Here is a 24,254-nt window from a genome sequence, read left to right as displayed (position 1 = left end):
TGGGTGCAGCCCTGGGCGGCCAGGCTTAGGCGGCACGATCGCGTGCCTCCTAAGCCCCGTGCGCCTAAGCCCCACCCCCAGCCGGGACCCCTGTGTGCCGCCTAAGCCCCACTGCCAGCTGGGACCCCATTGTGATCCCAGAGCAGGCAAGTGCGAAGGGCAGGCAGCCCCCAGGTGGGCCTGCTCCTGGGATCGCCATGGCAGCACCCAGCAGAGCCTGCCCCCGGTCTCTGAAGTGATCTGGTGATCCATGAGAAGGAAAGCACAGCCTGCAGGCAGCACCCCACTCTGGCCACAGCTCAAGGGAGAGAAAAGCATACAGTGGAGGCCAGGAGCCTGAGAGATCAACACAGAGGGGCACCTGCTCCAAGCCTCCACGGTGTGGCTGGTGGCAGGCCCCCAGCAGTCACACACACACACAAACACAGGATGCCTGCTCTGAGCCTCTGCTGCCAGATTGTGGCCATCAGTAGGACATCCACTGAAGGCTCCCAGACTGTGAGAAGGGCAGACTGGGCTGAGGGAACCCCCCACCCCCCAGTGCACGAATTTCATGCACAGGGCCTCTAGTAAATTAATAAAAGCCAGCATTTGGGGTGGCATTGCCACATGTCAGGAATAGTACTAAGCATTTTATAAGTAGTGGTAGTTAATCAGTTTTGGGACTCCCTAGCTCTGAACTCCTTCCTGTCTTTTACCTTGAGGATTCCTAGCTTTCTAAGTCTTCATGGTGAACAAAGGCCTCCTCATAGAAGGGCTGAGTCCCCTCACAAAAGCTAAACAGTCAAACCTCATTTCTCGAATGTCTCCAATCTCAAACAATTTGGTTCTCAATCAAGTTGTTCACAGGAAAAATATCTGGATTATCGACCAAAACTCCAGTTTTCAATCTGACAACCCTTTATGTTGATATCTCAGCATGACAAAAATCGTCTCTCAGGCAATAAACGAAGGAGATAATGCTTTTGCTGCTGGCAGAAATCAAGGATTAAAAACATATAGAGGCCATCAAGAGTGCTAATGTTGCTAAGGATGTGAAAGTGCTCACAAAACAACAATCACAGGCAAATGAATAGGTAGAAAAATTGTTGTTGATTGGATAAGTGAAAAGCAGTTAGCCAGTGATAGTATCTGCAAGGCAATTATATAGGAAAAATTCTTCAGTTTAAGGCTAGTAGGCTGTGATTTCATAAATTTAAGAAAAGAAGTGTTTATTTCTAGATTAAACAGTACATTAGACATGTACTGTATATAAAAATGTTAAAATAGGGAAACTTGGAGGTCTGGAACATATTAATTCAATTTACATTATTTCTAATGGGGAAAAATGATTCAGTTTTAGAACAAATTGCTTCTTGAACAGCCTTCCAGAATGAATTAGTTCAAAAACCGAAGGTCCACGACTATATTATAGTAAATGTCTTTCCCAAGTTCCCTACTGCAGGGCATGGCGACATGACCCATAATCACTTGCCTGACATTTTGGAGGAGCTAGTGATATAAAGAATCGGGACACTGCATAAGTATTTGACAGAGCAGTAGTGCAACAGTCAGCTTCAAAGGCAGCAGTGAGAGCAGTGCTGATGAAAGCCCCAGAACACTCAACAGTAATGCCACCGTCTCCTCCACTCTAGTTCCCTGTCATGATCTTGACTTTAATTCAGAGCATATACTAGTAAACTGAGTCCAGTTCTCCAGCTCTCTGAGCGAGTCAGAGATTTCTTATATCCGCTCCAAATCCTTTTCTGCTTAAGCCAGGCAGACTCAGATTCTGGGGTTTATAACTAAGAGCACTCAGCAATGCATTGTGTTTTGTTTCATTTTCATGGCAATCATCTGAGATCAGTACTATCATTAATTCCATTTTATGGATAAGGCCATGGGGCTTAGAGAGGTCACCTTGCCTCATGTCCAAAAGCTCATTAAGTGGTCATTATTCATGAGGTAATAAAAACCAAAACTAATGGTACTCATAATCTAATGATCTCTATGATTTCCCCCAATGGCTTTCTAACTTTATCCTATATAATAAAGAGGGAATATACAAATTGACCATCACAAAAATGACAGCACCCACAGCAGAGGCAGGGGTTTCTGTAACCTGCGACCATAACAGAGGCCAAGTTCCCATAAGGAGCCTTAACGAGCAATCAGCAGGGACCTGAGTCTGCGCACCCCCACCCCCATGGGGCTTCGCAGGGGACCTCAGGCCACACCGCCACCCGGCAGGGCTTGATGGGGACCTCAGGCTGCGTTCCCCACCCCAGCGGGGGACCTCAAGGTGCGCCCCCAGCTCTGGTGCTGGGCCAGGGCACCTCAGGCCACACCCCCTGCCCAGTGAGGCTTGACGGGGGACCTGAGGCTGAGCACCCAGCATGATGGGGCTTGACAGGGGTTCTCAGACTGCACCCCTGGCCCAGAGGCGCTTGATGGGGGACCTCAGGCTGTGCCCCCTGCTCTGGCAGGGCTTGATAGGGGATCTCAAGGTGCTCCCCCCGGCCCAGTGGCCTCAGGCCATGCCCTCCACCCCAGCGCCGGGCTAGGGGACCTCAGGTTGTGCCCCCTACCTGGTGGGGCTTGACGAGGGACCTCAAGCCATGCATCCCGCCAGCCGGGTCTAGATCTAGCCCAATGGGGTGGGGCTAGCTGGGTCTGGGTCTCATGCGATTTCAAGGCACACATGGGTGGGCAGGGACCCGTGGTGTGCCCCAAACTCTGACAGGAGGAAGATTTTCATATACATTTTACTAATTTTCTTTCATCTCTGACACTTCTATTATAGAGCAAGGGCAAATAGCAATATTAAAATACTTCCTCAATTCACTGGTTCTCAACCTGTGAGTCACAACCCCCTTGACAGTCGAACAACCCTTTCACAGGGGTTGCCTAAGACCATCCTGCATATCAGATATTTACATTACGATTCATAACAGTAGCAACATTATAGTTATGAAGTCGCAACGAAAATAATTTTATGGTTGGGTCACAACATGAGGAACTGTGTTTAAAGGGCCAGAAGGTTGAGAACCACTGCTCTAATTAATCCCCTTTTAATGTGCACGAATTTCGTGCACCGGGCCACTAGTTTTTTTAATATTAACTTCCAGAACATGGGCACACCTAGGGAACTCTAGGACCCATTCCACAAGCCTGTGCTCCTTCACTCCAGTTGCAAAGAGGAGAAATACTAACACAGGGTTAAAGAAAAAGTCTGTCTTGGGATTTTCTTGCTCTAATGACTCAGTAAAACAGCCTGGGGCTATGCTGACATGGGAGCTCTTCTTTCCCCAGAAAGGCCTTCTTGAGACTCCTATCACAACCATTAGATACATAAGAATTGAGTGTCAGAAAAAAAAAAGGAAATAAAAAGTCTACCTGTCCCTGCTTTCAGAGTAGCAGGCTGCTCAGCCTTTTATCAGAATTAAAAAAAATTTTTCATATTATATTTCTATCATTATTCAAATTTTTTTTTAAAAAAACCAACAACACACACAATAAAAAGGAAATGTTCCTTTTTATTTGCCATAGCAAAATCCCTGGGGGGACTGGGGGGAGGGAGAGGAGATGGGAGTCACAGAGAGAGAGAAACAAATTACTTTTATCTAAATTAACTATATTGTGACTGGCCAGATCCATGTATAAAATAAAATATTCCAAATTATTTTATTAATAAGCATTTTCTAAATTAATACAGTGGAAAAAAACAAACAGGTGTCACCTCTGCAATATGAATTAAGAGTACAAGTAATAACAAAGTCCACCAACACCAGTCTTTGTCTTTTTGTCATACATTATACTGTACTAGAGGCCCAATGCACGGAATTTGCACAAGAGTAGGCCTTCCTTCCCCCGTTTGCCGGCACCGGCTTCACTCTGGCACCCGGGACTCAGGCTTTCCTCCAGCCGCCGGCAGGCACCTGGGACCAGGGATTCCCTCGCAGTCCTGGCTTCGTCTGGAAGGTCGTCTGGTCTAATTAGCATATTACACTTTTATTATTATAGATATTATCCTACTCACTTCTTATAAACAATCTTATGGGCTTATAACACAAGATTTCCACTCCTCCCATTTCTTTTTTTTTTTTTTTAATATGTCTTTTACTGATTTTAGAGAGAAAGGAAAAGAAAAGGGAGAGAGAGAGAAACATTGATGGGCTGCCTTATACTTGCCCCCTTCTACGGATTGAGCCTGCAACCTGGGCCTGTGCCCTGACTGGGAATGAAATGGAGGTCTCTAGGTTCATGGGACAATGCTCAACAAACTGAGCAACACCAGCCAGGGCGCTGCTCCTACCATTTCTAACAACAGGAAAGTGAAGCTTCCAAAATCATGCATCACCAACCAATCTAATATTTTTTGAGCATCTAACGTATGTCATTCATGGTGCTATGCACTGGTAGAAGGAATCTATATAAAAGGGCACAATTTGGAGATATAACCATTACTACCAATTAACATAGAGCTGTGAGGAATTTAAATCCAAGACAAGTGGTTTTTTATTACAATTTCCCAGTAAAAAGTATCTCACTATCAAACAGGAACCCACCTGACAATACTGTGTAGGAAAAAGCCTGATACAGATAAAGTAATGAACAACAGCACAAAAACTATTTAAGGACCAGTATGAGCACAGTTCAGGAGTTTTAGAAGAAGACAACTCTAAGAATAGCTTTTCCCAGAGGTTGTACAGTAACCTTTAGACTCAATATCCAGACTTGGCAATAATGTGTTAAAGAATAAAGTATTAGTAGAAATATGATAGTTGAAAATAACTCCTATAATATTTGAAGTTCATATTATTATGAGTAGTAAGTTAATTTAAAGGGAAATAAACCTTCCATTTTCTGAGAAAAATATTGTCCTAAGAATATCAAGTACCACATCTTAATGAAGAGTTAATGAGATTTCATTGTTTCTTACAATACTAGATAACCTTTCCTTTTTGTATCAAGGGATGCTTTTCAGGAGTCAACAATGACTAGAAGAATGGCCTTTCTTTGCAACTGCTGCCTCTTGGCAACTATCCCCAGCAACTATCATAGCATGAACTCACTCCGACAGCACTGTGTGTGACAGGAACCAGCACTGTATGTGACCAGAACCATAGGTGGATATCTGAATTTGGGTAGCCCTTTTTTTTTTTTTTTATTGCAAATGAGACTCTGCATTTATACAGAAAAAAGCAACTAACATTTGTAGAGCACAGGCTAATCTCCACAATGTTTTTTCACATGCATCACCTTATTTGATCTTCACAATAATCACATAGGCTGCAATTATAACATTTAGAAATCAGAAGAGAAATCAGATCACATGAAGGAAGATGAAGGATGAGGGGCCTCAAATCCTCAGTAAATCCTGACTTCATGCATCATACAAGCTTCCAATCCACATTTGAGATTATAGTGACTTAATCTCATATACCTCTAACTGCCTTGCCTCAGACTGGTTAAGCATATGGTATTCAACAAATAAAGACTACTTGCTACTTTAAATTTATTTGTCTAAATATTACCTTCTTAATTCATCTAAGCTGGACGTAAAATTTTCCTCACATAGTTATCAAACAACTCAATTCCACCAGTTTTAACTATGCAAATTTTGAAAAACAGAGCTAAGAATTTTTAAAGTATAAATCCAAATTCTTATTTTAATTTAAATTCCATTTATTTTGCAAATTGGTAACACCTTTATATGGTTCAAACCACAAAAGATACCAAAAAAGCTGATAAGTTAAGTCCTGGCCGGTGTGGCTCAGTTGGTTGGGCATCGTCCTGTGCACCAAAAGGTCATGCCCAGGTTGTGGGCTTAATCCCCAATGGGAAGCGTGCAGGAGGCAGTCAATCAATGTTTTACTCTCACATCCCTGTTTCTTTCTCTCTCTCTCCCTTCCTCTCTTTCTAAAAATCAATTTTAAAGTATTTATTTTTAAAAGCTGATGAGTTAAGAATCTACCTACAACTCCTTCCCCCATCCCAACTTCCCCATTCCATTCCTGTAAATCAATATCATGTTTCTTGTAAAACTCTGAAGACAATCTTCCCTGAATTTCTCAGTGTTCTCTATTAGAAGGCAATCTTCCCTGGATTTCTGTGTTCCCATACAATCTAAACCACCTCAACATGAAAACTGGTATCTCACAAAGATGGACAATGACTCCTTTTCACATTATAGAAGTATCACATGATCTCACTTATATGTGGAATCTAATGAACAAATAAACTGACAAACAAAATAGGTCCAGAGGCATGGAAGCATGCAACAGAAACTCAGAGGGAAGGGCGGGAGAGAGATTAACCAAAGAATTTATATGCATATATGCATAATCCAAGGACACAGACAATAATGCAGTGAAGGCCTGTGGGGAGGCTGGGGAGGGCGGGTGGGTGGGCGGGAGTGGGGTGGAAAGGGTCAATGGGAGGGGAAAAGGGGACATCTGTAATACTTTCAACAATAAAGATAAAAAAAAATTTTAAAGCTAAAAAAATAAGTAAATAAATAAAATTATTTGTCTCATTTTCTCTGGAGTCATTCAAAGTGTAATAAAACCTTTCTTATCTTCCCCAGAGACATAGGCTTATAATATTTAAGGGTTCAGACCCTCCTGGGCTGCCTCACCAGAGAATTTGTTTACATCCCAGAGAAAAAGATACTCTGTCTCTCCAGAGTAAATGTGCCAGCTCCTGTCGATTCATAATTTCTGAGTTCTTTTTCTCCAAAGTTCGCTATAAGTACAGGTGTAAGCATATGGCTCTCACCCTTTTGCTCTGTGCAGAACTGGAAATAGGGATCTAGTATACCAAGTTACCCTGGCCACTGGCTGTGTAGTCTGATTTCTGATTCAGAGACCTGGTGTTTCTGCAAGTATCTGTGCAGGTTGGGTAACATCTGAGACCCTTCAGAGTGTTTGACTTATCCTTTTCTTACATACATGGTACTCAGCTATACTCTAAACCAGTGGTTCTCAACCTTCCTAATGCCGCGACCCTTTAATACAGTTCCTCATGCTGTGGTGACGCTCAACCATAAAATTACTTTCGTTGCTACTTCATAGCTGTAATTATCTGATATGCAGGATGTATTTTCAAGGGTTGCGACCCACATGTTGAGAACCACTGAAACACTTGATTTATTCACTTACTGTATTCTGAAAAATCAATGTGAGAAAATTTTAGTAGACCAGTTAGTACATTTTAATCAATGATATTTTAGGAATATTTTAAATAACCTATAAAAAATTGCCCATAATGATCCAAAATATATATAATTCCTTAAAAATTTAGTGTAAAGATTACCTTAAGTTTATACTTATTTTTCTGTTATCAGAGTTTACTAACTTAATTTTTCTCCAATTGCATTTTTGTATATTCTGAGAATAAGAAATTATCTTAAACCTTGATCTTTCCAGTTGACAAAGAAGCAAATTTCAAGTATAATTGTGGATCACTGAGACCAATTGTGGTCTCAATCAAAGCATTCTACATAAAGAACAAATTTAAATGGCAAGGCAAGTAAAGCACTATATTCTAAATGTAAGCTTTCAGTTCAGATACAAGTGTTCTGAAAAATATACTAGTAAATAAAAATGAGGCTACTGCCTCTTTGGAATACTATTTGACATTTATCCCACTCTCCCCCGTAAGTTTCTTCTTCTCCTAAGCGTTGGTATTGTCCTAGAACCCTGGATGACCTATATGTTAACAACACTTAGGTCTGTACTTCCCAGGGGCTCAAGTTCCTACAGCTATATACTTGAGACTCAGTTATGATGGGCATTTGTCTTGTTAAATTAGATTATCTTCTGAAAATTTGCTCTTCCTTGCCTACTCAGATGGTGGTCAGATTAGATTTATAGTAGAATGAGCTGGAAAAAAAGAGATCAGGGACTAAAGTTTGTCATTTTGCTGATTACCAAACTAACTATCACCAAGTCCCATTAACTTCACCTCCTAAGCATTAAAAAGAAAATCTCCTCTTTGCTCTCTCTACTCCACTCCCTAGATTGTACAAAGGCCACACAAAGGTTTCTCCATGTACTTGGACCCCCACGAAGCTGTCACATTCACTAGAAAGAGCACTCCAGTACTAATTTAATCACATCACCTGCCTCCTGCAGTCCTCCATTGAGCAATCAGGTGTTGCTCAATTAGGACAGCAAGCCAAGCTAAAAGTAACAATCCAGCATTTATTCACTTACTGCGACAGTGCAAGCAAGAGGCAGAGAGAGGCACCAGCTCCAGAATGCTTCATTCCCTTCCCTGCCATGGAACAGCCCCAAGCGAGAGGCAGGTGCTCAAAGCTCAGATGCAAGCTATCATCACATTCCAAGGAACACCAAACAGAAGGCTCCTGCCTCTTTATGGAATGGTGGGCTGGGGTGAAGGAAAGAGGGAAGGGCTAGGAGTGGGAAGGGAAAAGTAGACCTAAGAGGCTCTTATCAGAAGTACCTGGGAGGTGCCTCAGTTAAGGTCCCTGATAATGAAGCCTGGAATGGAGACAACTGGGCTAGAAATGTAGGTGTACACAAGAGCATGTTTGGCCTAAGGGACTGACTGGGATGGAGGAGGGGTCTGAGTCCTTGACCTCAATTTTCTCTAGAAAACTGCAATGCACTGGCTGTGTGCCAAGTCTGGTGTGGACAAGGCACCTTCCCCCTATGAGGTCTGCCAGGCAAAGCCCATGGTTGGGTCTGGAAGATGACACAAGGATTCTGAGGTGGAGCTGGACTCCTCACCCTTCAGTGGCTTTCCAGAAGCCTAAACTTCTTCACATGGTAAACAAAAATCCCTTCATCTGACGCCAGGCCTACTTCTCTGCCCTCATCCCCTGCTACACATTTGATACTCCAATAAAACCTACGCTTTCCAAACTATTCTTACCTCTATGCCTTTGTTCACACAGTTCACACAATTTCCCCGCCTTCCATTTCTTCACCAAGCAAACTCCTTATGCTTTCAGACTCATCCCCAGTGCCACTTCCTTCAGGGAGGCTTCTTAGTAAAAATATCCACCCTAATTCTAGGCAAAACTATTCCCTACCCTGTGGGTCCATAAGCCCCTATGCATACATACTAGTACTTCTATTTCACTTACCACATAATATTTTGTGTATATATATATATATCTGCAACAAAATGCTAAACTCCTAGAGAACAAAAGCCGCACCCTATTCTATTTTGAATCCCCAGTGTCTAACAGGTATTTGGCACAAGGGAGAAACATGGGGAATAATCTTTGAGGAATTCGTGTTCTATACATCAGCATTAGTACAGCACAGGGAACAGGACACCCCCACAGGATTGCATGACATAAGCTCCACAGGCTACCCAGTTCAGAGAACAGGGTCCCCAGCACTGACAGCCACTCCACATCTAAGGCCCAATTGTCGTCAAAATCTCCTGTTATCAGATTGTCCAAGGTGCACCTGCAGCTCCAGGATTTGCTGTCAAACTTATCACCGACAATATTATCTGCCCTTCTCCCATCCCTCAAAGAATCTTCCTTGTTTCTTCAACCTCATTTCTGAATCAAAGACAGTCATCAGGTATCTACTGTATTACAAATATCACATCTATTACTTGGCCATTTTGCTAAGCTTTTTATGACCCTCCCTCCTCAGGAGACCCCTTCTCTATCCCTTTCTAAGGCAGTCCACCAGCTATGTGGAATTCCTTCTTCAAAAGGCCATCTTTCATTCCTTATCATTGGCTTCTTAGCCTAGAGGCCTCAGGATCCTTGGTGGTTAGGATCCTTTCCAAAGACCTTTCGATAATATATTATAAGTATTGGAACATTTATTTTTTTTTTTTATTTTTTTTTTTTGTTCTTTTTGTTTATTCTTTTTTGTTTTTTGTTTTTTTTTTTTTTTTCTAAGTATTGGAACATTTAAAAGTATCCATTTGCAAAGTGATAAACACGACTTTTCACCCATATGTTTTAAGTTTCCTGTAACTTTCACCTAATTTTTCTGGAAATCCAGCCAGACAAGAAAGGAACCAAGTGGAAGACAAAGATGGCCAATGTCAGCAAAGATCTTAGTTGGTAACAGGCCTACAACAAGGTGAAATTGGGAATGTTTATGTAAACATGTCCTTAACAAAGGAGAATACCAGACTTCATTCAGAGGTAAATTGCAGGCAGGCCTGAATCCCAGGCCTAAAGACTCCATGCCAGAGAAGTTAACTTAAATTCACTCTCTCTCTCTCAATAAACATTCAAGTATGGGCTGGGATTATCTGAACTCTTTCTGCATTTACTGAGCAGGCACAGAGCTACAGACTCAGGTTAGGTGAGAAGGATGCTAGATACTAAAAATACTACTGAGAATAGCAAACACGAGCTTCTTACCTGGTAAAATCCTCACTACTCAGGTAGAATCAAAAGCAAAAGCAATAGTATGACCCATGTAGTTGTGCTGTATCGCCTCCAATTTTTATTCAGAGTACCTACATGTTTCTGTATTGTTTGCCATTTAAGAAATTGTATATCCTCTATGTGGGAAGATAGTCCAGCAATGTATATGAAATTGGTGCCTACCAATATAATATTAAGACCGTAAAATATTTTAATGGATCATGGTTGTCTAAAATGAAATCACTAGATAACTAATAAATAAAGAAGTGAATGGGTAACCCTTGTACTTACAAGAGAACATGAGCAATGATGGCATTCTCGTCGAACAAGGTATCAGTAGGGAATTCTCTCAGTAATATGTTGCCTCTGTAAAAAGTTTGAAAAAGCATTACAGAAATAGTTCCTTGGCATTCCACTTACTTGTTTCTCTAATATACTAGACTGTAAATTCTTTAATGCTAGAGACTGTGTGTCTTATCTACTATGCACCTACCAAAGTGCTGGCCATAATATACACTCAAATATTTATTGAATATATACTAATAACTATGTCAACTTTGAAAAGCGTAGGCCCTGGGTTTAACAAAAAGACTGGGGAATAACCATGAGTCCAAACAGAGTTTCCTACCAACCTCCCTGTCACGTATATACAGATACCCCAAATTGGGCTGGGAAGGAGTCAAGTAGGAGAAAGAAGTGTCCTCAAGCAGTGGGTTCTTGAGGAGGCAGATTCTCTCCCCATTTCCCAGGCCAAATCCCAAGGGTTTGAGGACAGAGTTCTGAAAAACCTCAGTTTAGCAGACCCAAGTGCAGAGGAATCTGTACCCTGGACACTGGCAGATCCCTCAAAAATAAAGTATGCACATTTATTTCACACCAAAATATGGCCTGACCTTTTTAAAACCCTAAATTTACTCCTTTTAAAAAATGTTTTTATTTATTTTAGAGAGAAAGAGGAAGGGAGAAGGAGAGAGAGAAACCGATTGGCTGCCTCTTACACACACCCTACTGGGGATGGAGCCCCCAACCCAGGCATGTGCCCTGACCAGAATCAAAGTGCCCACCTCTTGGTGCACAGGAAAATGCCCAAACAACTGAGCCACTCTGGCCAGGGCGAAACACTAAATTTTCTAAGTGCTTGCATGCCAGGCATTTGTAATAGGAGTTTACATAAGATTCTCATGTAAAACTAGGTATTATTCTCGTTTTATAAATAAGGAAGCAGGTAACAAATCTATTACCTGGACTTTTTTGCTAAACTTCATATGACAACCTCCCCCACCCCTCTATGGCATACAACTTTATTCTGGATTAGTGATATTTTATATACTTGAATATTCTAAAAGTATACTTTTATATTTGTCCATTGCACTCAAAATAATAGTTTACCTGAATAAATATGCTTTCATCAAATCCTTTTCTTTTCCACAGTATCTTGATGTTTCTTCTTTGACACAATTAACCTTTAAAAAGTAACATTTAAAGTTTAGAGTGTATCAAAAGGTAACAGTTTCTTGCTTAGGGAAACAAGAAAGAAAATGAAACATTACCGTTTGTCTCCACATATTTTTTTATTTTACTTTTCTTTCTGATTTGTGTCCCATAATTGCTCACATATTCAAGTGCTTGAGGTAACTCAGAAAGAGGAACTCTTTCTATACCTAAGAGTTATATTTAATTATACCTAAGAGTTTACATTTAATTCAATCTTGTGGAGCAATCAGAAGGTAACCAGGCAGGAAGGGAAGGAAACAATTAAAGCAGAACAAAAGTCCTAAGGGAAAGCCAGGAAGCACAGCAGTGAGTGGTAAATTGAGCCCATGGAAGCACCTCAGCAGCCGGCACACAGGGATAGCAGATACGGGTTGTTTCTTACCCCAAATCCATCCTCCCCTTTGGTTTTACTAAAGGAACTTCACTAAAAGCAAATCTCTCATAAAAGTCTCTTCCAGATGCCCAACAGGTAAGGATGGCTAAACAGTGTTAGGAGAAGTCACTGGGTTGGGATTCTTGGAAGGCTCTTAAAAGAGGATTTACTGATATTCTTGCTCTTCCCACTTCTTCCTGACAAAACACAGACAAGATAGCTAGAACAGCAGTCGTAATCACGGACCACAAGGCATTTTTAGAGAAGAAATCCTTGCTAAAGATGGTGCATCAAAAAGAATAAACCTAAGACCCTGATGATGCCTGAGCAGCCACAACAGCCTTTGCTAGCTTACAATCAGGACTCGATATGAAAAATACAAGGACAATCCTGGTAGCAACATGAAGATAAAATGAAAGGCATCAGAGCACAGAGATAAGGAGGCAGGTTAAAGAATCACATCAGTATAGGTCAAGGATGACAGGGACCTGAAGTAAAACAGAAAAGATTCAAGAGACTTTTCACAAATATAGTAAGTAAAACTAGGGAAAAAACTGAGCATGTATAAGCAGCATGAGCTAGAGGTGGAAAAGGAAGGAAATAAAAAAGGTTACTAGGTGGGGCAAAGAGGTACCCACCAACGTAACTTACCAACACTAATTCTAGAAGAACAGTGACTTTGCTTTGGATTTTGTTTGGGGGATTTTTTTAAAAAATATATTTTTATTGATTTCAGAGAGGAAGAGAGAGAGAGAGAGAGAGAGAAACATCAATGAGAGAGAATCATTTATCAGCTGCCTCTTGCACATCCCCCACTGCGGATCAAGCCCACAAGCTGGGCATGTGCCCTTGACTGGAATTGAACCTGGGACCCTTCAGTCCACAGGCTGACGCTCTATCCACTGAGCCAAACCGGCTAGGGCTTGGGGGATTTTTCTTAAGATGAGTTTTTGTTGGTGGTGGTGTTCAATTTAATTTTAAGAGAGTTTGAGGAATCAGAATAACAATTAGGGAAGCTACATTTGTGTTGTTTTTTAAGTGTTACAAAAGGAGAACTGATACTTAGAAAATATATCAGGAATAGAGAATTAGAATTAAAAGTCAGATTATAGCCATAAGCAAAAAAGAGTAAATTTTAGTGTAAATAATTTTAAAAGAATGCTTAAAAGTCAGAGCATAGGGATGGTTAGCATATGACAATAGATTTGTCCATTCATCCATTCAACAGATATTTGAACACCTACCATATGTCAGTCACTGTTCTAGTCAATGGGGGTACAGTTAAGTTACAAATAAAAAACTTTATCTTTAGAACTTATATTCAAAAAGTAGAGACAGATAATTTTTAAAGATTAAGTAATATACACATTTGTAATATCTTATTCAATAAAGGGGGAAAAAAGAAAAATAAATACATTGAGAAGAAGAGATATTTTCGTATTGAGCTTCTATGACACTGGCTTTGGTACAAGTTACCAGCTAGCAAAAATGATTGTCATAACATTTTAAAATCCTATTTTTGCCATTAGGTAATTTTAGAAGAAACTCTTAAGAAATTTTCTAAGGTTCAATCATTATTGCTAAACTTTTAAAAATGTATGTTTAATAAGATGCAAAACATGAGTTTTGGACTTAGTTTCAGAAAATAAAGCACAATGGAATTGAATTTAATCCTATCTAATAATAGACAAAGATGGTAATTGACCGTACCTTCACTACGCCTCCCATTGGCTAATCAGTATAATATGCAAATTAGCCGCCAACAAAGATAGTGGCTAATTTGCATACTGCAGGCAAGGCGGGACAGCATGAGCCGCCATCCAGGCCCTGTGTGCAGTCCCGCCCCCAGCCAGGACCCCCGTGTGCCGCCTAAGCCATGCCCCCAGCCAGACCCCCACATGCCACCTAAGCCCCGCCTCCACCCGGGACCCACGTGTGCTGCCTAAGCCCCACCCCCAGCCAGGACCCCCATGTGCTGCCTAAGCCCCGCGCTGCCTAAGCCCTGCCCCCAGCCGGGACCCCATGGCGATTAGAGAGGAGGAAAGTGCCGCCCACAGGGAGCACCCAGCAGGGTCTGACCCCGGGTGCCCTGGCGATCCAGCGATCGGTGAGCAGGAAAGTGCAGCCTGTAGGCAGCACCCAGCAAGGCCTCCTGCTGGGTCGCCATGGCAATCCCAGAGCAGGAAAGGGCGGCCTGCAGGCAGCCCCCATGTGCACCTGCTCCTGGGTCGCCGCAGCAATCCCCGAGCAGGAAAGCATGGCCTGCAGGCAGCAGCCCACCCTGGCCACAGCTCAAGGGAGAGTACAACACGCAGTGGAGGCCAGGAGCCTGAGAGATCAACAGAAAGGGGCGCCTGCTCCAAGACTCCACGGTGTGGCTAGGGGCAGGCCCCCAGCAGGGACGGACACACACACACACACACACACACACACACACACGGGACGCCTGCTCCGAGCCTCTGCTGCCAGACTATGGCCGTCAGTAGGACATCCACTGAGGGCTCCCGGACTGAGGGGCAGGCTGGGCTGAAGGAACCCCACCCCCCAGTGCACGAATTTTGTGCACTGGGCCTCTAGTAAGTTAATATTTATTCAGGGAGAAATAACTATACAAATATTATCACATATTCAGGGATAATAAACACCTTTTTTAGAAGTAAGAAAATTTGTCATAATTAAAATAATTGAGAATTTTTTTAAAAATTTAAGTAATATGTAATGTTAAGTGCTAGAAAAAATATTAAGTGTGTGTGTGACAGGACATTTTAGGAATCAATGAAGGCTTCTCTGAGGTGGTGACATTTGCACAAAGAACTGAAGCAATGGAGTGAAACATACAAATATGTAAATATGTGGAAGACATGAGTTCTAAGCAGAGTGGGAAAATACAAAGGACTGTGGAAATAACACATGTGGCAGGCTCAAGTAACAGAAAGATGACCAGTATGTGTAAGGAACAAACTGAACAAGGTGGGGGAACAGAAAATCAGATAAGAGAGGAAGTGAGTGTCCACAGATTTTATCGTAACTGTAATGGGAAGCCTTTCTGGGAGGGTATCAAGGTAACCTGAACACATTTCACTTACATGTGAAGAGTTGAGTGAGACAAAAGTGAAAAGAGAAAGACTAATTGTTAGAAGGCTATTATGGTTTCCCAGATGAGTCTGATGATGCTTTGGATGAGGAAGGAATAAAAGTGAAGGCACAGGAAGTAGTCAGATTTGGAGAGTTTTGATAGTAGAAACTAAAGGAGTTATTGATGGTTATAATGGAACTACAAGTCAAGGATAACTCAAAGGTTTTCTGTTTTTAAATCTACATTGATATAGTAATACTAGAGCAGTGATGGCGAACCTATAACACGCGTGTCAGAGGTGACATGCGAACTCATTTTTTTGGTTGATTTTTCTTTGTTAAATGGCATTTAAATATATAAAATAAATATCAAAAATAGAAGTCTTTGTTTTACTATGGTTGCAAATATCAAAAAATTTCTATATGTGACATGGCACCAGAGTTAAGTTAGGGTTTTTCAAAATGCTGACATGCCGAGGTCAAAAGGTTCGCCATCACTGTACTAGAGGCCTGGTGCACAAATTCGTGCACAGGTGAGGGGGTCCCTCGGCCTCGCTGGCGATCGGGGCCTATGGGGGCAGACAGGCTGGGGAGGGACTGCGGGAGGGCTCCAGCAGCAAGCTAACCTACGGTCGGAGCACCTGCCCCCTGGTGGTCAGTGCACATCATAACGACTGGTCGAGCAGTCGACTAAATGGTTGACCAATTGGTCGGACACTTAGCATATTATGCTTTATTATATACGATAGCCATACCAGCTTTCATTAGGTTATCATTTCATGATATATCTTTTTCCTTCATTTACTTTGAAGATTTCTGAAGCCTTTATTGTAAGGTGTATTTCTAAATAGCATCAGTTGGGTTTGGTTATTATACCCAGCTTAATAATTTTGGTCTTAATTGGAACATTTAATCCATTGATATTAGTGTTTTCTTCATCCACCTCTGCCTCCTGAAATCTTAACTTTTGAAGACAATTTCAAGATGCTACTTTTTATGAAGTCTTTCCCAATGCCATACATGACCTTCCATTTCAACAATCAGATATGAGCTCTCTTTCCTTTTAACCACTATGGCATATTATTTGTATCTCTCTTATTATAATTGGGTTCTGCTATTTATTAAAATGATTTGAAAATGTGTTTTATCCTTCCTATTTAGAATATAAAGTATCCAAAGAAATAGACTGGGTCTTAATCATCTTTTTATCCAATAGACTAAATATAGTGAGCTAATTTTAATCTCATAAACATTTACTGAGTACTTCTTATGTGCCAGGGACTGAGCTAGATACTCAATCTAGGTCTCTCTTATTCACCACAGTGTCCCTTCTATGTAGCTTGGTGACCTCAACTATAAAATTGAGTTTAAATTATGTTAGTTCATATAAAGGTACCACTGGGCATGAACCTCAATATTCTACTCCAGTTACTAGACATACAGTTACTAGTTACTAGATAAGAAGCGTGATTACCCTTTTTGAGTGTCATACTTAGTCTATTATTTCATTTTTAAATTTCAGTTTAAAATGTTATTCATAGCTCCTCAGAGATGAGAGCCATTATCATTCTAGAGTGTAATCATCAGCTGTTCATTAGTTGAGACCTCTATACAAACAGAATTGAATATTTTTTAAGGTATATAGCCATGACATAATATATATATATTTGGTTTCTGCCTCTGGTTCCTGACATAGAGTTCCTAAAAACCTTGTAATTCTTGAGTGATAGGCATGCTAGGAGCATTTTTGTTCTAAAATTTGGTCTTTAACTCCAGTTCCTGATAAAAGAGCTTCTAAAACCCCATGAAGGGTCTTTTTTATGCTAATGAGGTGACTGGTGGCTGGGGACCCCTAGATAACTGAAGGATAGGGACTGGTTGCCAGAAAGCATCATTAAGAGGGCTGGAACTTCAGTGTAGTTGAAAGAGGGATGCGGCTTACCGGCCGCAAGTTTAACATGCTTGGCTGTAGTGGATACCACAGAGAAGGGAGTTGGGGTGGGGGGAGTTAGTAAAGGTAAAGAGGGCCAAATATATGGTGATGGAAGATTATCTGACTTTGGGTAATGGGCACACAATACAATATACACATCATGTAACATAGAAATGCCACTTGAAACCTATATGATCCTATTAACCAATGTCACCCCAATAAATTTAATTTTCTTAAAAAAAGAGGGTTGGAACTTTCAGCCCCACCTTCCATCCTCCATGCAGGAAATTGTTCATCACCAATGGCCAATGATTTAATCTGTCATGCCTACATAATGATGCCTCCATAAAACCCTAAGCAGTCGGATTTAGAGAGCTTCCAGGTTGGTGAACACCATCCAAGGCCCAGGAGAATGACACACCCCAAACTACACTAGGACTGAAACTCCTGTGCTCAAGACCTTGCCCTATGCATCTCTTCCACTTGGCTGATCCTGAGATAGCCTTTATAATAGACCAGCAATAGCAAGTAAAGTGTTTCCCTGAGTTCTGTGAGCCATTATAGCAAATTATCCATTTTCAGGAGGGGATGGTGAGAACACCCAATTTTCAGCCAAGTCCTACAGAAACACACGACTGGAGACACACGACTCGTGATTGGCATCTGAAGTGACAGGTGGTCTTACAAGACTGAACCCTTACCCTGGGGGGGTCTGTGCTAACTCTGGGCAATTAATGTCAGATTGCTTGGTATGGAAACATACATATCTGGTGTAAAAAGTGTTCTATGCATAGAGGGAACAATATCTCTTTATAGCCAAGGTTAGTTAACCTTTCTGCCCTAAGAACTAGCTGCAGAGACCAAGAGGGACAATAGCCATCTCTTGGAGGAGGAAGGCTGATGAACTAAGAACAAATGTGCACAGTATAGGAGAAAAAGGGATTCTATGGAAAGTAACCTCACAAGGTGAACTGATCATAAATTCCTAACTGGGGAGGTCATGATGGGTAGTCACACCCCAGGCATATAACTTTAGTAAAAGATTGATTGTTGCCTTAAGCAAGCCCTGTCCTTGTTTCTGTGCATCAAGGTTAACACAGCTTTGTGTTAATATTACCACCTTTTTAGACCCTCCTTTTAAAGTGTTGAAAGCACATAATATTAACTATCCTGTAATCCAATCCCCACCTTACTTTCTCCCACCTCCATGTAATCATCCTTAAATTCCCTCCTTAATTTCAAATGCATTAAAGAAACTTATTCTCCAGAGCTTTTGAAATCTTTCTCTTTTTTACCCTAGCCAGTTTGACTCAGTGGATAGAACATCGGTCTGCAGACTGAGAGGGTCCCAGGTTCAATTCTGGTCAAGGGCACATGCCCAGGTTGTCGGCTCAATCCCCAGTGGGGGGCATGCAGGAGGCAGCCAATCAATGATTCTTTCTCATCATTGATGTTTCTATCTCTCTCTCTCCCTTCCTCTCTAAAATGAATATATATATCCTCACCCAAGGGTATTTTCCATTGATTTTTAGAGAGTGGACGAGAGAAGGAAAGACAGAGAGAAACATCAATGTGAGAGAAACACATTGATTGGTTGCCTCCTGCACATACCCTGACCAGGGCCCGGACCGGGGAGGAGCCTGCAACCCAGGTACATGCCCTTGACCGGAATCCAACCTGGGTACCTGAGGTCTGCAGGCCAATTGATACTCTATCCACTGAGCCAAAGTGGCTAGGGCCAGAGCTTTTGAAATCTTGCTCCTCAGGGCATGTCATCAGTTTGGCTTAAATAAACTCATAACAATTCTCCACAGGTTTGGACATTTCTTACATCGACAAGAGAAAGTCAGGTAGGCACTAATCTGAAAGAATTTAATAATCCCTGGGTTACTTCTCATTCAGCTTTCTAAGGTACAAATTCTAAGCTTAAACTAAATGAAAGTCTTATGTACCTATCTAATCCATGATGCTTGTGGAAATTTTCCATAATATTCCATGGCAAGTTTGAAATTCTTTTGAGAAAAAAGTAAGTATATAATTTCAAGTTAGGTTGTTTTAACTTTCCTAAAAATAAATGAAACTGCAACATAAATAATTATAAAAACTTAAAACAGAAAAGGAAAAATATTTCAGGTACCTCAACTTTGGTACCTCTGTGGTAGGCAATTAGACAGACATGAGCAGAGCAAGGACAATGGGCCAGGTACAAAAGGTCACCAGTGGGGAAAGTCCTAGGTGCCTAGCAAAGGGCAATTGTAGGGTGGACCTTGGCCCCAAAGAGACCTTTCCTCCCCTAGCATATCACTGGTCATTCAGTTTAGACCTGCTGACCTTTCCTTCCTAGAGATAATATTTAGGCCTCAGTTGTATTTCAGCTCCAGGCCCAGAAAAGCAACAAAACCAGATAAGCAACACTATGGCTGAACTCAGGACCAGCTGCTTTAGATAATAACCTCCTGCCCTGGCGATGAACAATCAACAATCAGTGGAGACCTAGACCCTGAAATGACATACCCGGACACCTGCTGAATATTCTATTAAAATCTTCCCCTGGGACCTCCCCTAAAATCTCCACCCTTAAAACCTTTGGACTGAGGATCCAGTGCACTCTCCCTCCAGGAACACTGGTCTGCCTTTCCCTTCTCTCTCTTTCCTTCCCCCCAGGCATATTACCTTTATCTTCCTCACTCCCACACTCCAAGGGCCCTTCCTTTACCTCTAAATTGTTTCCTAAGTCCATTCTCCTACTAATTACTTCTTCCTCTGTGATTTTTATAAATAAACTAGAGGCCCGATGCATGAAAATTCGTGCAAGAGTAGGCCTTCCTGCCCTAGCTGGTTTGACTCAGTGACTAGAGCACCAGATTGCAGACTGAAGGGTCCCAGGTTCGATTCCAGTCAAGGGCACATGCCTGGGTTGTGGGCTTGATCCCCAGTTGGGGCTCTGCAGAAGGCAGCCAATCAATGATTCTCATCATTGATGTTTCTCTCTCTCTCTCCCTTTCTGAAATCAATAAAAATCTATTTTAAAAAAAGAGTAGGCCTTCCTTCCCCCAGCTGCCGGCACCGGCTTCCCTCCAGCACCCGGGACCCAAGCTGGCTTCTTTCTGGCCCCAGCTTCATCAGGAAGGACATCCGGAATGACGTCCGGTCTAATTAGCATATTAACCTTTTATTATTATAGATGTTCTCTGAATTCTTTCCTGGCCAAAACTCAAGTACTGAGCCCTAGCTGGTTTGGCTCAGTGGAGAGAGCATTGGCCTGGGGGCTGAAGGATCCTGGGTTCGACTCCACTCAAGGGCACATGCAGGGTTGCGGGCTCGATCCCCAGTAGGGGGCGTGCAGGAGGCAGCCAATCAATGATTCTCTCTTATCATTGATGTTTCTGTCTCTCCCTCTCCCTTCCTCTCTGAAATCAATAAAAATATATCTATTAAAAAAAACACAACTCAAGTACTGATGTTGCTGAACCCAGGTCCAGTCTGACTCCACAGGTCTAACACCTTCCTACCACTTACAACACCTCCATTTGTGCTAACAGAAATTTAATAAATTACTGAATTGTGATATATTTGTCAGGCAAAACCAAAGTCTAACTATAGGATTGAAAATTGACACCACAGTCCCAATAGAATAGTTTACAAAATTAAATTAAATGCCATGCTAAAGAGTTTCAAACAGCTTTTTTCCTGTATATTTATTAACTTATACAATAATCTGGAACGTCTGTGCTTGTTTATTCTTATGAAAAAAAAAAGGCAGAAAACTACATAAGCATTTTTAGATAGTCATTTAGATGTAAAATGTTTGTCACTAATAATTTATCAACATAAATATCCTTCTACCTTTGCAACTGAGATTCCATAGTCCTGGAGAGGTTTAATAGCCTTATTCAGTTCTTCAAGAAATACAGAGGTACTTGGAGAATCTAAAATAAGAAATGTTTTATGAATGTTTAATGATTTACCTCTTAGGAAAGATAAATTCTTAAAATTAAAGCCTAACAATAAGTTCCCACTGAGCATACTGATTAAATAGCAATAGAAAAGTCACATAAGTCAGGATATAAAAAATACTTACCAGCTTGACAAAAATAAGCTAAGGAGGCTTTTCCTGCTTGCAAGGTACTAAAATATTTCTGAGGACTCAGTTGTGGTAGAGAGTTGACTGCTGACTTATAAACAATACACATCATGATAAAAGAGATGCCAACTCTAAATCCATCGAAACTAAAAGACATCATCAGCTGTAGTTATATGTAAGCAGGAGATTCTGTCTGCTTTGTTCACTGCTGTTGTTCTGTTGCCTCAGACAATACCTGACAAGAGTAGGTGTTCAATAAAGTTTTGCTGAATTAATTTGTTAAATAAATAAAGGAAGTAAAATCTGCAAAAAAAGAATAATATGAGGCATTATTTTTATATATTTGATTTTGATACCTTATTATTCCTTTCTAGAAAATATCTGAGATGATATATAATGACAGTGATTTGATAATGCTATTCATTTTTGATACTTGCAAAAGATATCAAGAACATGTAATATACTAAGTATCTTAAGTTTAATAGGTAGTTACTGGAGTATGTGAAGCTAATTGTCATTTTTAAGGGTTCTAAAATTTATTATCTAACATCCAATTAATTTTTAAATTGGGCATTTTATCCTTCCCTACCGAGAGTGGATTTACAATTAACACACAAACAGCTATTTAATACCATTAACATGGGAGTGAGACATCAAAATATATGTCTACTATGTTTACATTCTTTTTACTTTAAACCCCCTAACTACTTAACAGTCCTTCTTAATACACATTTTTAATGCTCAAGACTTTGATTTATTTATACAGCTTAGAAATTCAAATATCTTTTCAAATCACTTCTCTTTTCTGAACTCAGATTTGTTCTAGATATCCTCCTCGCATCTTCTTTCATGCTGTACTTACTTCCATGCTGTCCTCTGTATCTGCTTTCAATTCTCTTCTGTTTTGCTACTTTTAAATTTCTCTTAAACAATATCTTCTTTCAGGAAACTCTTCCATTGATAATCTATATTATCTATGTTTAAAAGAAGATAGGAAAATTTGCATAATATAAAAATATACTTCTAGATTCTAGAAGGTAAACATATACCCACAGGTGTAGGTGAGAATTTAATTTTTCTTTTCAAACAAAAGATCACTATCTTAAAACAGGACACAAGGGGAAAAAGCAAAAATTGCCCATAAGGACAGGCGTAGAATTTTTCCATAAAGAATAAAATGATAAAAGAATGAAAAAATTAGGAAAAAATTACACTAAATTGAATATTTACTCTGGTCTTTCAATATTATCAATAAGCATATAACACTTCTCCCTAAGAAGTAGGTATATCTAAAGAAGGAGCTAATTACTCATGATTACTTCCTAATATTCTTTTCATTAGAGCTAATTTATATCAAACAGTGAATGAATTTGCCATCAATTTTTAATAATGAGCCAAGAGTTCAAAACTCAAGTAGAATGAGGAGTGAAGACTGTGAGCAGTATCTAAAAAAAAGTAATTTTAATGATCTAATTAAGGGGTATCCTTGACATTAAAATTGATTCTACAGTACAGCCATTTTAAGGCAGCATATTTTAAAGTGACTTTATATCAATGGGAATGGTTTAAAATAGGTCATCCAAAATTTTCTTTATATTCTGGAGGTGGGGAAAATGCATGCATCCTGAGACTAAGGGAATAATTATATACTAATGAAATAACTCCGACCTAAGTAAAAGGTAAAATACTTAAATGAAAGCACAATTGAAAGAGTCAGTATAAAATATCATTTTTCCTGTCTCTGTGGTTACAATTCAATTATTTTAACATTAAATTGGACATTAGGGTTAACATATGATTCTTTTTACCTAGAATGTATTTTGTAGCACAAAAAGTTCTAACTGCACATTCAAGACTTGAATACTTTCCCACATCTATCATTGGACAAATGAGATTACACATGTCAAAGTACTGTGAATTTGGACAATTAGTGATGTTGCTGATTATTCTTACATATTCTTAGAGATAAGAACTCATAGGTATCCTTGCAGTTGATCCCATCTTTGATAAATTGATTATTTAAGGAATTACTTAAAGCAGAGACTGCTGCACAGGTCAACTTGAAATAGAGTTTACATGGTCATAACAAAATAAATACTGAGTAATGATATAGCCAAATCTATGGCAACCACAGTTGAGAAGATGGGAGATAGAAAGTAAGGCTTCATGCAGACAGGGCGAGAAAAGGAATAAAGGAGCCAAATACTAATCTTTCACAAGACCAAAAGCCAAGTTTATTAGAAGCAGGAATATCAATGCCGAAAACAAGTTGAAAGTAAGTGCCTTTAAGGAATAAGACATTGGAGGGAGAAAGACACCAAAGGGACTTTTTAAAAAATATATTTTTTTCTTGATTTCAGAGAGGAAGGGAGAGGGATAGAGAGATAGAAACATCAATGATGAGAGAGAATCATTGATCAGCTGCCTCCTGCATCCCCCCTACTGGGGACCAAGCCCACAACCCAGGCATGTGCCCTTGGCTAGAATCGAACCTGGGACTCTTCAGTCGGCAGGCCTACGCTCTATCCACTGAGCCAAACCGGCTAGGGCAGAACCTTCTTTAAACAGTGCATCTCTTTACTTTGATTTTTTTTAAAATTACCTATGTGTTAGGAAATCGTTTATAGCTTCTATTCATATTAGCCCAACCTACCCCGTGGGGCCACCAAAGAGTGGTCATTGCACATGAATAAAATGCCTTTGTCCAGAGACATGATCTCCTCATAAAAATATATTTAAACTAAAGAGAAGGTAAGTATGGGTGGCAAGTGGTGGGGAAAGAGAACATCCAGTGAGAATAGAATAAAAACAAAGATACAGAAGGTACTTGGTGACTTTTCCTCCAGTTATTAGAAAATGGAACAGAAAACAGTACTTTAATGCTTCAAAAACTAAAAAAAAAAATCAGAACAAAGTGATGAGTACACTGTGTACCTTGAGA

At 40.4% G+C, this 24,254-nt stretch overlaps 1 protein-coding gene across 2 annotated transcripts in view; it reads right to left on the bottom strand.

Moving 5' to 3' along the window:
* Nucleotides 1-24,254, bottom strand: part of TXNDC16 (thioredoxin domain containing 16) — a 92,411-nt gene that overhangs the window by 63,799 nt on the left and 4,358 nt on the right. For both annotated transcript variants that reach the window (XM_070419632.1, XM_070419640.1), the window contains exons 2-6: nucleotides 22,176-22,287; nucleotides 21,311-21,616; nucleotides 21,076-21,158; nucleotides 11,744-11,817; nucleotides 10,646-10,720 (exon numbers count right to left, since the gene is read on the bottom strand). In XM_070419632.1, the coding sequence (XP_070275733.1) occupies nucleotides 10,646-10,720; nucleotides 11,744-11,817; nucleotides 21,076-21,158; nucleotides 21,311-21,473 (395 nt within the window). In that variant the 5' untranslated portion in view covers nucleotides 21,474-21,616; nucleotides 22,176-22,287. The remainder of the gene's footprint in view (nucleotides 1-10,645; nucleotides 10,721-11,743; nucleotides 11,818-21,075; nucleotides 21,159-21,310; nucleotides 21,617-22,175; nucleotides 22,288-24,254) is intronic.

This window comes from Myotis yumanensis, unplaced genomic scaffold (genome assembly GCF_028538775.1).
Source record: "Myotis yumanensis isolate MYYU_CA2020_CCGP unplaced genomic scaffold, mMyoYum1.0.hap1 SCAF_1, whole genome shotgun sequence".
In the NCBI taxonomy this organism is placed as follows: Eukaryota; Metazoa; Chordata; class Mammalia; order Chiroptera; family Vespertilionidae; genus Myotis; species Myotis yumanensis.
Note: the sequence above shows the minus strand (reverse complement) of the source record. Positions and strands in the feature narration are given on the sequence as shown.